The sequence below is a fragment of the Melopsittacus undulatus genome, chromosome 3, assembly GCF_012275295.1.
Source record: "Melopsittacus undulatus isolate bMelUnd1 chromosome 3, bMelUnd1.mat.Z, whole genome shotgun sequence".
NCBI lineage: Eukaryota > Metazoa > Chordata > Aves > Psittaciformes > Psittaculidae > Melopsittacus > Melopsittacus undulatus.
In genome coordinates this window covers 24,579,505-24,595,292 of record NC_047529.1, presented here as the reverse complement: position 1 = coordinate 24,595,292, position 15,788 = coordinate 24,579,505, and the positions used below count along the sequence as shown (strand labels likewise).

At 35.0% G+C, this 15,788-nt stretch overlaps 1 protein-coding gene across 5 annotated transcripts in view; it reads right to left on the bottom strand.

Moving 5' to 3' along the window:
* Positions 1–591: 591 nt before the first annotated feature.
* Positions 592–15,788, bottom strand: part of SMC6 (structural maintenance of chromosomes 6) — a 32,479-nt gene continuing 17,282 nt past the window's right edge. For 4 of the 5 annotated variants that reach the window (XM_034061256.1, XM_034061257.1, XM_031043945.2 and 1 more), the window contains 11 exons: positions 13,281–13,441; positions 11,565–11,700; positions 10,588–10,668; positions 9,893–10,063; positions 8,738–8,875; positions 8,171–8,316; positions 7,359–7,484; positions 5,851–5,956; positions 4,520–4,672; positions 3,132–3,229; positions 592–1,908 (listed from right to left, as the gene is read on the bottom strand). In XM_034061256.1, the coding sequence (XP_033917147.1) occupies positions 1,800–1,908; positions 3,132–3,229; positions 4,520–4,672; positions 5,851–5,956; positions 7,359–7,484; positions 8,171–8,316; positions 8,738–8,875; positions 9,893–10,063; positions 10,588–10,668; positions 11,565–11,700; positions 13,281–13,441 (1,425 nt within the window). In that variant the 3' untranslated portion in view covers positions 592–1,799. The remainder of the gene's footprint in view (positions 1,909–3,131; positions 3,230–4,519; positions 4,673–5,850; positions 5,957–7,358; positions 7,485–8,170; positions 8,317–8,737; positions 8,876–9,892; positions 10,064–10,587; positions 10,669–11,564; positions 11,701–13,280; positions 13,442–15,788) is intronic. The other variant, XM_031043947.2, reaches the window with a different exon arrangement.

Sequence of the window (15,788 nt, the reverse complement as noted above, 5' to 3'; positions counted from 1 at the left end):
AATCCTAAAGTTATATCTTTAATACATATTCCATCAAATCACATGATTATGGAATTGCTGAGTTTGGTAGGACCTCTGAAGGTCTCCTGTCCAGCTCCCTGCTTGAAGGAGGCGCAGCAGTCTATTTAGATCCCAAAAGCCTGCAAGGATAGAGATTCTACAGCCTACTAGGACATGCTCAAATGCCTCATATCTTCATTAGGAACAATCCCTACCTCTGGTTTATCCAGCCAGAACCTCCCTCCCCACTTGAATTCATGACTGACGTCTGTGCGTCTTCTGCCACACACCTCCACAAAAGCCTGGCCTTGTTTTTTCAGGAACTTCCTCAAGGGTGTGACAAGCCTGTCGGCCCATCACCCTGCGCTTTTCAGAAGTAAAAACATCTGAAGCTTTTCAAAGGTCACCAGAATTAGTTCCTACAGTTTGAACACACTAGAACTGCAGTTAGCTTTCTCAGGCTGGTTATGGCTAGGGTATTCCCTTCTTATCTAGCTTCCATCCAGAGATACCTAACAGCTTTAATACACGCTTGTGAAAAAACCTAAATTACGTGGAGCAGCTGAAAACAAAACTGGCTACAAAGTCAAGTTAAAAATTATACTGCAATGAGGTTTTATTGAAGAATTGCTGTTTAGGAAATAACTGTAGAAAGTGCAGAACTGTTCTCTGTATAGTCTCTGGTTTTTGTATCCCCATAATGTCAAAAAGAAAAATGTATTTCTGATGGCTAAACTCTAAAAAGTGATTGTTTTTGAAGAGCTCCCAACAAATTCAAGTTCCTGGAGAAAGGAGAAGAAAACAAAAAAGGTTAATTTGGAGCAGTTTGAAAAATCTGATGGTTCCTTTTCCCTCTAATCCCCCAAAAATGCTTGTATTATTTAAATAAAGCAAGTTTAATTTAACTGCTCCACTACAGGTGGGGACACCCAACAAAACGCAGACCTATACAATGCTATATAAGAGTTACTGTATTATTTCCCCAAATTCTTATTCCACTTAATTCCTCTATTTTGGAATGACTTCTGTCCTTTTGTTATAATTAATATCTACAGTCTTCGTATATACTTGCAAACACGAGCTGTTCAAGAATGAAGTTTATCTGGGTTAAAAAAATTTATAGTTTATAAAGCCAGAGATTCCTAGGTTTCGTAAGCCCATGTTCAAAGAAACTCAAGCTCTTCCCTACAAATTCTTTAGGAGGAAATAAAAGCACTTGCTTCCTGCCCAGAGAATATACTGCAAATAAGTTTTCACTTCTCAAATTATGAAAATATACACTATAAATGCTAACATGGTCAGCTTCTGTGGTTCCACTGGAAAAAAAAAGAAACATGTTTTACTTCATGTATTTATTAACACACGTTTAAGAAACAGAGCTAGAAAGAAACATTTTTAACTTAATGCTAATTTTAAGAGCGTAAAGACGCTACAACATTACCACAAGGATCAGTTCTCGCTGTTTATTAAAATATTACTCCATAGTTATATAAAATACATTTCGTCTTTTCCAGAAGACAAAACAGAACAACTGATTAAAAAAGTCAGTATACTAGCAGGTAGTTAAAAATATCAACTGAGCATTTAGGATTTTCTCATCATAGAAACTGTGCTTATATTGCTCTGTACACACACAGTAAATCTTTAAAAAAAATTGTAATTAAAAAAAACCTGGAACCTCTTCTTTTCCCAAGAATATCTAATAAAAGATCCCCTTTTCAGCATCAGGAAATAGTAACTTTATACACATCATTATACATTTATCCTCATTAATATGCCATATTCATACAGAGAAATACTTATTGATCTTCCTCTTTGTCATTCCTATTTTTGAAATTCAGGGTTCTTTGGCCTCTTTCAGGATCTTGCATTCGGAGGATTCGAATACAGGAACTCGTAGGCAGAGAACTAAAAATAAAATATGCATCATTTAAACAGTGTTTCTTCCCCACAGATTTTTATATTTCCATTTAATTCTTTTCGTCAACATGTTTTCCTTTCAATAACTTCATCTTTTTCTTTGAGGGTTTAAAAAACAGTAATATGGGCTGAAGTTCTGGCTTCACTGAACTGATACTGGAGCCAGACTTCAGTAAAAACTTGAGGTAAACCTGATTTAAATTGTGTGATTCCAACACTTAGACTACCTCAATTATAGAAAAGTTACTTTTAAGAGGAACTCCAAATGAAACAATGATCTTACACAGTTCATATTTGCCTTAGAGATTCTGAAGTGAATCACATCAGACTAAAAATGAGCAAAGTTACTACACATACATTATATAGGTTTCTCCACCAATTATCTTAACACAGAATTTTTCCAAAGGTGCTGCCATACTTTCATTAGATTAAATGTTTGCTAAACATGCATGATGTAACAAAATATAACAAAATCAAGATGTGCTTGAATTATTGAACTTTTAAATATAAGTTTTAACCATACAGAAAATTCCTGTATGTTTCCTGAGTGCAGCTTCAGAAATTGCCCATGAAGAATTTCCAACAGAATACCATTATTCTACTTCTTACAGATTTATAATAAAAAAAGACAATTAAGAATAAATCAATTACTTTTTATAAGTATCTTTGTAAAGACTGCTTAACTAACTCTGCAGGCTTCACTGGTTACATCTGCCTAATAGAGAGTTGGCTGCATAAGCTTAGATAGTGACTGTCCCTTTAAGCTGCGTATTGCTTTACCAGGGATGAACAAACAAAACCCCCAAGGAGTTTGCTATCAGTCTAGATAAAAATAAAAAATAAAAAGACAAACATCTTGAAAGTACTGCAGTATTAATAGGAAAAAAATGGGAAAATGCAAAGTCTTCTGTTAATTCTGGGGGAGGAGAGAGATACAGGGCTAAAAGCTACCAGGAGCCTGCTATACACAATGATGAAACGTGTAAGATAAAATGATTCGAGTCCTACAGAATGATAATATTACATAAGGAAGAATGAAAAACCTATTGAATTCCTAGAACAATCGGCAATGAACTGCTTAACTGGTCATTTTCTACTGCTACAAACAGCAAAATTTTTTTTCCTTGTACTGATTTTTTTTCAAGCTATACTCCTTCCAATAGAACTTCCTTGCAATATTTCCTGGTACAAAAATAACACTGCAGTATTACCTCATGCTTTGTGGGGTGAACAAAATGAACTGTCGATGGCGCTGTGTGCTAGCCACCTTAAGAATCATATCCATTGCAATTCTTCTGTTAACCATGTCCTAAAGAAAAAGATTTATCAGACAGTGATACTGACTATGCACTTCACTGGCCTACTATTGCACAAATTAGGACAAATGCTTAAGAATAAAATAATTAGAAAATATCTTAATTGAAAAACCTACTGGAATCAGTTCATACACAGTAAACTTAGCTAAAGAAATGTCTAATAAAAACAAAACTGGAGAAACATTGTGGTTAAAATTCTAAAAATTATAGTCTGGGAAATTCTTAAGCTCTACATTTTAGTACATGTAGACAATAGAAAGCTGCTATTGGAACAATCACGTACTCACAGCATTTTACTATCACCTTTGATATGCACATAGTACTTCCTACTTTATCAGTATGCTGAGATGAACCGTATTTAAGTAGAATAATGTTTCCCATAAAATCCTGCCTCAAAATCACCTGAAAGGATTTAAGGGCTGCATGAAACCCAAGCTATTTTGTAGCTTGTTTTGTTGTGATTATTATTGTTGCTATTATTAATCTGAAACAACATTATACATTAGGCTTAGTGAAAAAGATGTGCAACGGGAAGCTATTACTAGTAGGGGTTAAACGAAGCTCTGCTTCTATACATTGTTACACATGAAACTAGGTATCTGTCAAATATGCTGAAGGAGTCCTCTTGTGGTGGGTCTCCAAGATTACACTAAAAGTAACTACAGAACATGGAGACAATCAAATTCCACTTACTGGCACAGCAGTGGAAAGACAAATTATGTGTAATTATTTACAAAATAGATGATACGGTATGGAAGTTCTCTGTAGGACCTACAGTTCTGAGTATCCACCCTGGACAGCTGGCTAAACTTCTGCACAAATAACTTGCAATTAAAAAAATTGATTAATCACCTATCCAGGAAAGCTATATACAAGGGTGAGGTTAAAGTTTTACCTGACATTAGTATTTACTATTCATTATTCTGCATTTCAGCATCTTGGAAAGATGCTACTGTCATAGCAATATGCAGAGGCAACCTTGACAAACACAGTAACAACTGCTTGGGGAACTATTTTATAATTTTCATGCTGGACTAAGTTAAGCAAGTGAAGTAACAGAGATGCTCATAGCTCAGGGTACCAACTTCAGAAAGAGAAAAAGCTTCAAAAGTCACTAAGCAAAGTAAACAGCTTTGTCTTGGGGATTTGTTTTTTTGATTTGGTATTTTTTATTTATTTACAGTTAAATTACAGTGTTTTAAAATCTGACCAAATACAAATAATAACCCAACTATTTCATTTATTTATACAAATAAAAATAGCAAATGTAGTTTAAACTATACCATGTAGACATCAAATTCATCCAAGCATCTGAAAGGAGATTCGGTAATGGACCACAGAGAAAGAATGAAACAAACTGTTGAGAAGGAACGTTCACCTCCTGATAAGGATCGCACGTCATTAAGGGTACCTTTGTCTTTCTCTCGAGGCTGAACCTTGAAATAAAAACATTAGAGCCATTTTTAAACCTGAGTTGGAGACTTACTAACAGAATCATATTTTTAATGGTAAAACACATTATGCGTGAGCAGATAGAGATAACCCAAGAACAATTTCATGCACTTAGCTACCATTGCCATTTTGGAATGGGATGGCTCCTAATAATTTAGTAACACATTTCTAGGACCACTGCACCTTCCACCATCACAGTAAAATACACTTAAAAGACTGAATGACTGCCAGTGTTTTCTACTGAAGAAACAAGAGTTTAAAGGAGAAGCAGTTTCTTTACTAAAACACATGAATCATTGTGAACAATCCTTTGGTGCTATTGGTTATGATGACACCTTGTAGCATTCCCCCTCTAAGATTAAACTTCAAGCATTTTCTTGTCTTGTTATATAAGCTAAGCAGGAAAATAAGAATTATTTTAGAGTGGAGTCTTTGGTGTTTTTTTTGTAGGAGCTGTATTTCAATTTACCTTCCTTGAGTGAACATGTATTTCGTGCATGAGAAACATGAAACATCAGCTATAAAAACAAAACGTATTTTGACAAAGCCATGTAATGACATTTTACAGACTGAGTTTGAGTTCTTCAGATACAAATCCTTCACATGTTCAATTAGGATTCTGTTAATATATATTTATGTTGTCAATACACATTTCTTCCTTCAATTCCTAAAAGTGAAGTCTCACACAGAAACAAAAGTATACCCCATATACCCCAATACCCCATAACGAAAGTTATCTGGAAGGTATGAAAAAAGACACACAAAAAAAAATGTAAACATAACACTAAAGCGCTCAGCCATTAAGAATTTAACAACTAGAGCCATTATACAATCACACAAATTGAGGTAAACTTCCTATCAATGGAATAGGAATGAATAATTTTGAAAGGCTGACTTGCTAGTGAATTTTTATCCTCAGCAAAAGACAAGACTCCAAATTTATTCCATGTAATCTTGCAACCTGGCCATATAAGATAGCAATAAAGTTTTTGTTCTTGCTTGTTTTCAACAACATCCTACAATTTAGCAGAACACATTTTGGAGAGGGAAGAACCATTTCTTCTATCTTTGCACTGCATGTTCTAGCTCGTGATATACTAGTAGCAATAACTGCAATATTAATTGCATAATGTGATAATTTCAGTAATATAAAATAACTTACTGTTATTGAAAGTGTCTCATTCTTGTGATCAAAAAGTATTTTTCCAGAGCAAGCTCGAATACGTAATAAATGTTCAAAGTAGAGTTTGCATCGTAAAGAAAGGAGCCTTAAATCAGTTAAATCAAGTAAACAAACATTAGGTCCGTAAGTTTTAAAATACATGATAAAGTGACAACATATTTTTATCAAGTTCTGCATCATAATCTTAAATATTAAACTCGCTTTAATAATATCATTTTCCCAAATCAATTAAGCTCTGGATTGGGTAACATTCTATACTGGACATACTAGAGAGAATCACCAACACAAAGTAACTAAGTAAGAAATCAAGACATCCAAGGCTTTGTATTTTATAGAAGTCTGCTTCAACAGACTGGTGAAGCTTTTTACACCATTATTCCACAAGTTCAACAGAAAAGGACCACATGCCACTTCTAATACTGGACAGGAAAGAACTGCACAGTAAGGAGAGTAAAGAATTTAAATGGACTCTACCAGACTGTGGAAATTAAACATTAATTTCCCTACCAGTTTTCTCCTTCCTCCCCAGTTCTAGCATATAATTTCCCCAACAGACAATACATCACAGTTCCTTCAAGAAAGAACTGTGGTGCTTTTAATATACCCTAAAGTGGGACTGATACTCAAATTTGGGCACTAGGAACAAGATTCAGTTTGACATACATGGGCAAGTATTAGATTCTGCACGTAAATCTTCACTACTACTATTTCTGTATGTCCATCTGCAAAGGCTGGGATTCTCCTCAGCATCATTATTTGTCATGGTCATACTGGCACCCTCTTCAGATCCCAGATCAAAAATTACAAGCAGAATCAACACAAATTCCTCAGTTTTTGCTGAAGGGAGTGATAAACTATAAAGGACTGCTCTGGGAAACAGACCATCAGTCCTTTTCAAAGGTGCCCACCACAAAATCTTTGATAGCGATGGGATAGTGAGGGGCTGAAGCAAGAAAGAAGGGATGCACTCCCACTAATGGAAACTCCACGAGAGAAGCAGCTGTCAAACTGCAGAATCTGAATAAAAATCTTAATTTTTTTCAGCACAGGGCAGAGAAAACACATTTGGCTCACAACAAAATTACACAAGCACAGCACCACTAATTATAATCAATGAAAATAAGCAACAGTCCAGATGATTTCAATACTACTATGTTGCTGATATTTTAATGACTAAAACCAGCAGTGAAACACAAACTGAACTGCCTTGGATTAAATCAGCAGAGTAGAGGCCTTTGGTGTGAAGCAATACGCAGCCTCTAGAGATCACATTGTTTTTTCAGCTGTCAGTCCAGGCTGCCTCTAAACTGAGAGCACAATAGTATTGGATCTAGGAGCATGATGAGGTTAGAAAGATTGCTGTGAATACTACCTTAAAGATATCTCATTCTCACAGGTCAGCTTTATAATTTTCACCCTGGAGTATGGGTGCATGCTTAGATCTACATGTTTATCTAAAACCAGAAATTAAAGCAAAAGTAACTCACCTTAAGAACTGCCGATATATTTTGAATCTCTGTGTCATTATTTCTTCCAGCAGCCTAATAAATTTCTTTAAATTCTTTACTTTACTGTTTGCATCCATATATCTTTCCTTTGCATCATGAAATTGCCTGTTTTAATTAACAGAAAGTCTGGATTCAACATGTATTACATTAAAACTGAGCCATTCTTGTAAATGCTGAATATCAATTTGATAATCAAAACATTCAAATAAAAACTTTCTCGTGAGGATCTATGTTAAAGCTAGAAGTATTTGATGAGTCAATAAGACACTATTCACAAATGAAGTTGGAAAAAATATTGATTTTACTCCTATTTTAATTATTTTGAAAGAAAACTCTTACATCAAGGAGAATGAATGACTGGGCTCCCTATGCTCAAGAATATCTGAGGTGAATGATTTCTTGAAATATACTTGAGGTCAAAGCCTCAAGTATTTGCCTAACTACTGCATTAGTTATTCAAACTGGAAGTGTGTTTAGTGCTTGCTGCACTACAGAACAACAGCAAGGTACGTTTACACCACAGTCGTAACTGGGATACTTCTAAATCCTAAAAGGGTATCTGACTGTTGGTAATTTCACATATATAGTACAGACACTGCCTAAAATCATGCCTAAACATGTTCAGTTCAGTGGCTGACCACACAATCAGTACTACATGTTTCCACATCTTCAGACACGGATTAAATCCTAAGAACACATATAAATGCACTGTGAATCAGTAAAAAAATCCTCTTCTTTCCCCTATCTTTTCCATCTTACCTGAATTACTTTAGCAAGTAAAGATGACTTACTGTATTATTTCTTCTCTGTTTCCATAGCGATTACTTTCTGTATTTATCGTCTCTCTCAAGCGATTCATTTCTGCATCAAGACTCTTAACAGTTCTGCTGACCTCTAGGCGCTCCGAGTAGATTTGCCTAGCTTGTGCCATTTTTTCCTAAAGTATATTTGAAACTCAATTAATCATCAAATAGGTAAGAGTCTTCAAAAGATCAGATCTCTACAAGGAAAAACCCAGCATCCAGAAAACCAGTAATTCTCAATTTAATTTTTTTTTTTTTAGGATAAGTCATTTTAATCTTTCCCTTGAAAAATACAGAAGAAATACTTTTGATGGATAACCCTTAACTTATCTATCAAAACAGGAAATGGTGCTCTGCCAGACAAGGAAGAGGCCTTGATTCATTTACACAAAATTACTTTGACTTGATTTAGACAGTCAGCTTCAGATGTAAATGAGGAGATAAGAATACTCAGTGTTATATGGTCTGCAGGATGTACAAGTGGAATAATATATTATTAAATATTAGAAGAATCATGACCATCCAAGTTCAATAAAGAAAAAAACCCTCACCTACCTCTAATTGTTTTTCTTTGACAGCTAGTAATTCTTTATGTCTTTTTACGCAAGCCAAGTGTTCCTTCTGTTTTTCTTCATAGTGCTGCAAACGGCGTTTACTAGTCTCCAGTTCTGTGTCAGCTTGGTTTAATTCCTCCTGTTTGGAGTAAGTCAAGAAGTGAGCTGGTGGGGATAGATTCCTAAGCATCTCTCTGACATTTACTGGTAATTATATTGGTTTTAACAGTCTGCTTTATTTTATTTTCAGTAAGACAACTCCTAAAGTCCACGAGCTTTAAAAGCAACTTACCACAAAGTCTACACTCCATCCTGATAAGGACATAATAAATGCTTGAAATTGCTTTTAGGAATCAAATCTTAGGGGATTCTAAAACTTCAAAAACTACATTTACTTTTTACACCACATTCTAGCCAAAACTTCTGATGCTTGTGTGACATCAGCTGGAACTGAATTTCTGTGCGACAATTCGCTGCCCTGCTATACCTGTAATATTATATAGACTCCAGCAACTTCTATACTACATAATTCTAGATACAGTTGAAGTGATATCATATATTTTCAGAGAAACAAAGAGGTATAAAGAATAACAAATTGGAAGACAATTTTCTTCCTCATCCCTGTTAACCAGACAGATTAAAAAAAAAAAAAAGCCAAAAAAGCCAAAAAACCCAACCCCACATGAACAAAAACACACCCCTCAAAACCCTGCAAAATAGCAAACAAGAAAAACAACAATCACCAACAATAATGGATGCTCTTACTGTTCTCTAATCCTGCCTTAAAGGCATAACTTGCTATATGTCAACAGTTAATTAAACAGCTATAGAATATGCAGCAGTACATCTAATTAATATTCTTTCAGGAATATAAAAGTTGCCTTCTACTTTGTTTAGCACTTTTAGTTACGAGCAATAAATAAGTGGAAACAAACTTTTTAAACATAAAACACTATAGCAACTATATGTAACAACCAACTTCAAAACACTGCCAAGATTATTTCTTCACATGGTTTAGATGGAATACTTTGTTTCCATTTCACAGGTAGACCTTAAATGTATGAGAAGTTGCATACACTTTTCCCTCATTTTAACCTAATTCCCCTTATCATACAACAGGAAATGAATTAAAAATACAACATGAAATTATTGCTACCTTAATTGGACCTGCAATTTCTTCTACTTGATGAATTTTTTCTTTCATTTCTTCAAATTTTTTTTCAGCTACCTGGCGAATATTTTTCAGTTCTTCCATTTTTCTGCTGAGTTGCTGCATGTCTGTTTTTACAGATTCCATCTTACACTTATTTTCTTTAGCTTCATCTTCCTGTCAAAGTGTATTAAATAAAGTATAATAAAAGATGACATATTTGCAAATTACTGTACACAGTTTTTATTTTATTATCTCTATCAGGGTAACAGATTACATGCAGTACTCTCTAATCAGAAAACAAGCAGCTCAATGCAGTTGTCACTAAAACCCAAAATAACATACTGACAGATCTTGTAGGAGACCACTAAATAACAAAAAAAGAAGGCAGGGAGGGAAATAACCACCAAAATAAAAGAAACAAACAAATAAAAACACCCCCAAAAAATAACAAAAATAAAACACCCAACAACCATAACAACAACAAACAAAAAAGGCAAGGGAAGCACAGAAAAAAACTCACCAAAAATAAATTCACTCCATTACAGAATGTTTACATTTATGACAAAGTGTTACATTCTTCACTATTTATCCAAATAGTACAGTAGTGAAAAATCTACATTATTTGCTTATTTTGAAACCCTACCAAAATTAAAAGACACTGTTTCATATACTTATTGGATAGGATAATTTCTTCTTACTAATGTACGAATGTCCACTGCCTGGTGTTCTTCCATATTTTCAAGATCTGCTATTTCTGCATTTGTTGTTCTTACTTTTATCTGAAAAGATAAAGGAACTAAATATCCTTAGGCTTATTTAAAGAGAGAAGCTCACATTTGTTCATTTAAGTCAACAGAGAAAGCAAGATATGTGGCCCTTCAGTTTCATTAGTACTCACAAAGACTCTTCCCAATTACCTATGGACTCCATTTTTATAAGATAAAACTTCTTCTCAAAGTCACATGCATTTTAAATTATTAATTTATTACTGTATTTGCATTTAACACGACAACTGAATATATTTATTATTCCCGTCAAATATTTATCTTTAGCAAGTTGAGTCCACATGACAGGTTTTTTGCTGTTTCTTATCTGTAATTTGGTGAACATAAATGTATGTATTAGCTTATACTGCCTAATTGCCACCACAAATATATATCCTACTTTGAAATACTGGAAAGCAAAGAAGGAAGACTAATAGGTGTTAAAATGGTTTATAAAGAAATTAAAATTAAGAAAACATAAAAGTGAAATATTCAGCGTATTAAAATGGGTTAAGAATATAAACAGAGACCATGAAGAGAAACAATATTCTGGGAATGAAGAGGCAAGGTTCAACAGAAATAAAGGAGAAGGAAGAAACTTGCATTAAATATTGCCACAACTTCTTACCTGTGTCCAAAGAAAGGAGTTGAAATTTGTAAGATTTAACACAAGGAGGGGGAACATGCAGAAACAAAAAGGATACTGTACAGAAACAGCATATACTAGGACTGATGTACCCTCTATCATTCTGTCCTAAATGATGAAAGCATACTACAAAGGCAAACCACATGAAAGCAAACAAAAGGAAGGATAAACATTAAAAACTGTCATCCACTCAAAAGATACTGCAGAAGTCAAAATTAAATAAAGACTGAAGAACTACTAAAAGCTGACACTGTACTTATTTTACCTGTAGGTTTTTTTGGTGCCGTCGATGACCTTGAAGATGATCTTCATTCTGCCTAATCTCATTTTGAACGGAATATAAATGTTGCTGAGATGCAGTCAAATGTGCCTTTTTGCTTTCAATCTCTTTCTCCAAATGACTTTATTAAAAAGTAATATTGAGTTATTATATATATTAGATATTATTACATACACACATATATCTTTACATGTGCATGTAATAAAAAGAAATACACAAAAATTAAATCCATGACAATGGGTAAAAATATGCTCCCATAAAAAAATATATATAAAAAATGTCAAGTTTGTTATGCACTGGGTGGTTTTAATGATCAGTAAAGAAACACCAAAGCAGATTTCTGCTGATGGTCCTACTTCAATGCCTGGTGAATAAATCATTCATGTTATTTACGCCATCTGTAACCTCTGTCAGCAATTTTCACAAACAGGCCATATGTCTGAACTAAGCAGTGGTGTTACTTCTAAAAGTACTACTGCATCTTCAGAGAATACAACTGCTTTGTACTTTTCACTTCCAGTCAAAATATTTGAAATGCAAAGCAAAGCTATTTTTGATTACTATTTATAGATGACAAAACTTGCCTAGTGCCTTTCACCCCTGCAAAAGGGGAAGCTTTACTAATATTACAGAAAAAAAAATAAAAAATCTTAATACAAACATTTTAATACACCTTTTGTTACAGTTGCATTAAAAGGACTAATTAAGTCTGATCCCAGAACTGGTATTTAATAAATTGCCCATACTAACCCAGGTAAATGTGTCATTGCTTTAGGATAAATTCTAAAGGGGAATAGAGGAAAAGGAAGACATTTTCCTCTTTTAACTGGCCTACACCATTCCCCAAAGCAACACTGGTAATGAAAGACCTATAATATTTAAGATAATCCTGAAGTTCATTATATACTCATACTAATAAAGTATAGTTAACTGACATATTTAAAACTTTTGGAGTCTACATAAATAGATTTTTAACATTCAATTCAGTTTACATTATCAGCTATTAATACTAAAATTAAAGTATTTACTTACCACATCTGTAATATAATCTAAGCATCAAAATAAAAGCATCCTATTGTTAAGTTTGTTTAGTGACAGTTCAAGTCTGCAAACCCTGCAATATATTTGGCTTTTCAAACTACCATTTTGAAAGTAATGAGAGAAAAAAAATGGCAGGGGAGTGAAGTTTTATCAGAGATACCTACCATGAGTGAAATCAAATGCTTTAGAAAATACAGATGAAAAGTTTGAAACCAGTAGGATGATGTGTACTGACACATTTTTGGTTTGAAAAAAATCAAGCCTCCTTTGCAGTAAACTACAATACCATCATTCAGGTATCAGATTTTAAAAAGAGCGAACAACAACCATCTTTGATTCCATACTCTTTTTCAGCAAACATAAAATAAAAAGGAAGGTAGCTAGATATCCTGGAGTATTCAGTCCAGCAAAAACCTACTTGCTGGGCAAAATTTACATCCCAGAAGTTGACAAGTGTCTAGGTATAAGTCAAGTTTGTACCTATCACAAAAAAAGCACTGAAATCAAAATGTTTTCCAGAATTCTCAGAGAAGAATCAAAGAATCTCAGAAAGAAATTGTAGACTAGAGAGTAGTGCACATGCAAATATACAAATATGCAATTACACTATTTATGTCAACAAGTGCACTTTTCACAAACACAACATTACAAGATGCTAACCTTATTTCTGCTTCAACATCTTTGCTTAAGAACTTAGGTCTGACGTAAGCAGAAGAGTAATACCGTCTTTCAAACACTTGATCACCTTCAGCAGTGAAAGCTTCTTTACAGTTTTTTGGGGGCCGATTAAACTGCATCACTTCACGAGCTTTACGGCTACTCTGAAAAAGACAATGGCATTATCATACCAATGGAAAAGCAACAATAATTAAAGATATAAATTTAAAACTTGTCCAGAAGATCTCACCTGGAAATAACTTCAAATACTAATAAGAAAGAAGAAATACAGTGATCAAAGCATGTAAAAAAATCTGCAATGTCAAGAACCTGCTTTTTTTGTTGACTGAGATGTTCATGTTCTCAAAAGCCATTCAGTTTAGCTGTCCATTTCTTTTAGTGTATTACAAATTTATCTACATTGTAAGTTCTGCAGTCTAGCTCCTTATAATTTGCCATGGGTAAAAAAAACAAATTCGCTAACTGAAAGGCTGCTATACACAGCTGTATTTATGAAAAGTGAAATACACATACAGGAAATAATTTTCCAAGGCAAGCTGTGAAGTACAAACAATATTCACTTAAAGTCTGGGGAAACATGCTGGTATAAAAGATATTGCCAGTGTCAGACTAAGTAGTCACAAGTGCCTTTTTCCAAGCCAATCATGTTACCCATTCAGAATATTATTAATTCCACACAATACCTATTCAATTTCTTTCAGATTCAGCTAAAATTATTCAGGTAGGGTTCAAAGATAATAACATTATGAAAACCAGTGGTTAGGTAAAGCAGAGAGAAGAACAAAACTAGCATTTCTGCCATGAGAAAAGCCTAAAATGTTCAGCTGTTATGTATCCCATTCAGTAACAGCCATGCTTAATAAACAGTCAGCTCTACACTAGACATAGCATAAACTGCCTTTTTTTCAGTAGGAATGTCAGAGGAAAAACTGTGACAAAATAAAATTCACAAAAGTAAGCATTACCAGTTCTGCTGTTTACAGAACACCCTGCTTTCTTTAAATAAAAATATACACATTTTTCTCTTTGAATATTTTACCTGCAATCTTACCTGCAGGAGTTGGTATCTTCAGTCATAACAGAAAATAAAAAAATCTATTAAGTGGCAGGAAATAGCTCATTAACATGTTTTTACAATGATCAAACAATAGATTGTTATCAAAATAATGTCAATTCAACGTCAACTGCTAGTCACCTCATTCAAATCATACTTAATAACTGCTTATTGCTATTCTCTTATTTTACCAGACTCTATCCATAACCATGTTTCTTTGCACTTCTTATTCTTATAAAGAACTGGCTGGATGGTCGCACTCAAAGAGTTGTGGTTAACGGTTCAATGTCTGGCTGGAGACCAGTAACGAGTGGTGTCCCTCAGGGATCAGTGTTGAGACCGGTCTTGTTTAATATCTTTGTCGCTGACATGGACAATGGAATTGAGTGCGCCCTCAGCAGGTTTGCCTATAACACCAAGCTGTGTGGTTCTGTTGATACGCTAGAGGGAAGGAATGCCATTCAGAGGGACCTTGACACACTTGTGAGGTGGGCTGATGCCAACCTCATGAAGTTTAACCATGACAAGTGCAAGGTCCTACACCTGGGTCGGAGCAATGCCAGGCACAGCTACAGGTTGGGCAAAAAGGAAATTCATGGTAGTCCTGCAGAGAAGGACTTGGGGGTGTTAGTCAATGAGAAAATGAACATGAGCCAGCAGTGTGCACTCACAGCCCAGAAAGCCAAATGTATCCTGGGCTGCATCAAGAGGAGCGTGACCAGCAGGTCGAAGGAGGTGATCCTACCACTCTACTCTGCTCTCGTGAGACCTCACTTGGAGTACTGTGTGCAGTTCTGGTGGCCTCAACATAAAAAGGACATGAAACTGTTGGAACAAGTCCAGAGGAGGGCCACGAGGATGATCAGGGGACTGGAGCACCTCCCATATGAAGACAGGCTGAGAAAGTTGGGGCTGTTCAGCCTGGAGTAGAGAAGGCTGCATGGAGACCTCATAGCAGCCTTCCAGTATCTGAAGAGGGCCTACAGGGATGCTGGGGAGGGACTCTTCATTAGGGACTGTAGTGATAGGACAAGGGGTAACGGGTTGAAACTTAAACAGCAGAGGTTTAGACTGGATATAAGGAAGAAATTTTTTACTGTTAGGGTGGTGAGGTACTTTCCTCAGTATTTTTGAAATACTTTCCTGTTAGGGTGTTAGGGTTGCCCAGGGAGGTTGTGAATGCTCCATCCCTGGCAGTGTTCAAGACCAGGCTGGATGAAGCCTTGGGTGATATGGTTTAGTGTGAGGTGCCCCTGCCCATGGCAGGGGGGTTGGAACTAGATGATCTTGAGGTCCTTTCCAATCCTAACTATTCTATGATTCTTAAATGCTTTAATGCTGCAGAGTCTATAGGGCCTCTGGTTGTTGTGGTAGATGAAAAATAAATGTAAATGCTCACAGGTGGCTGGTAATTTCACATAAGCAGGTAGCTGTGG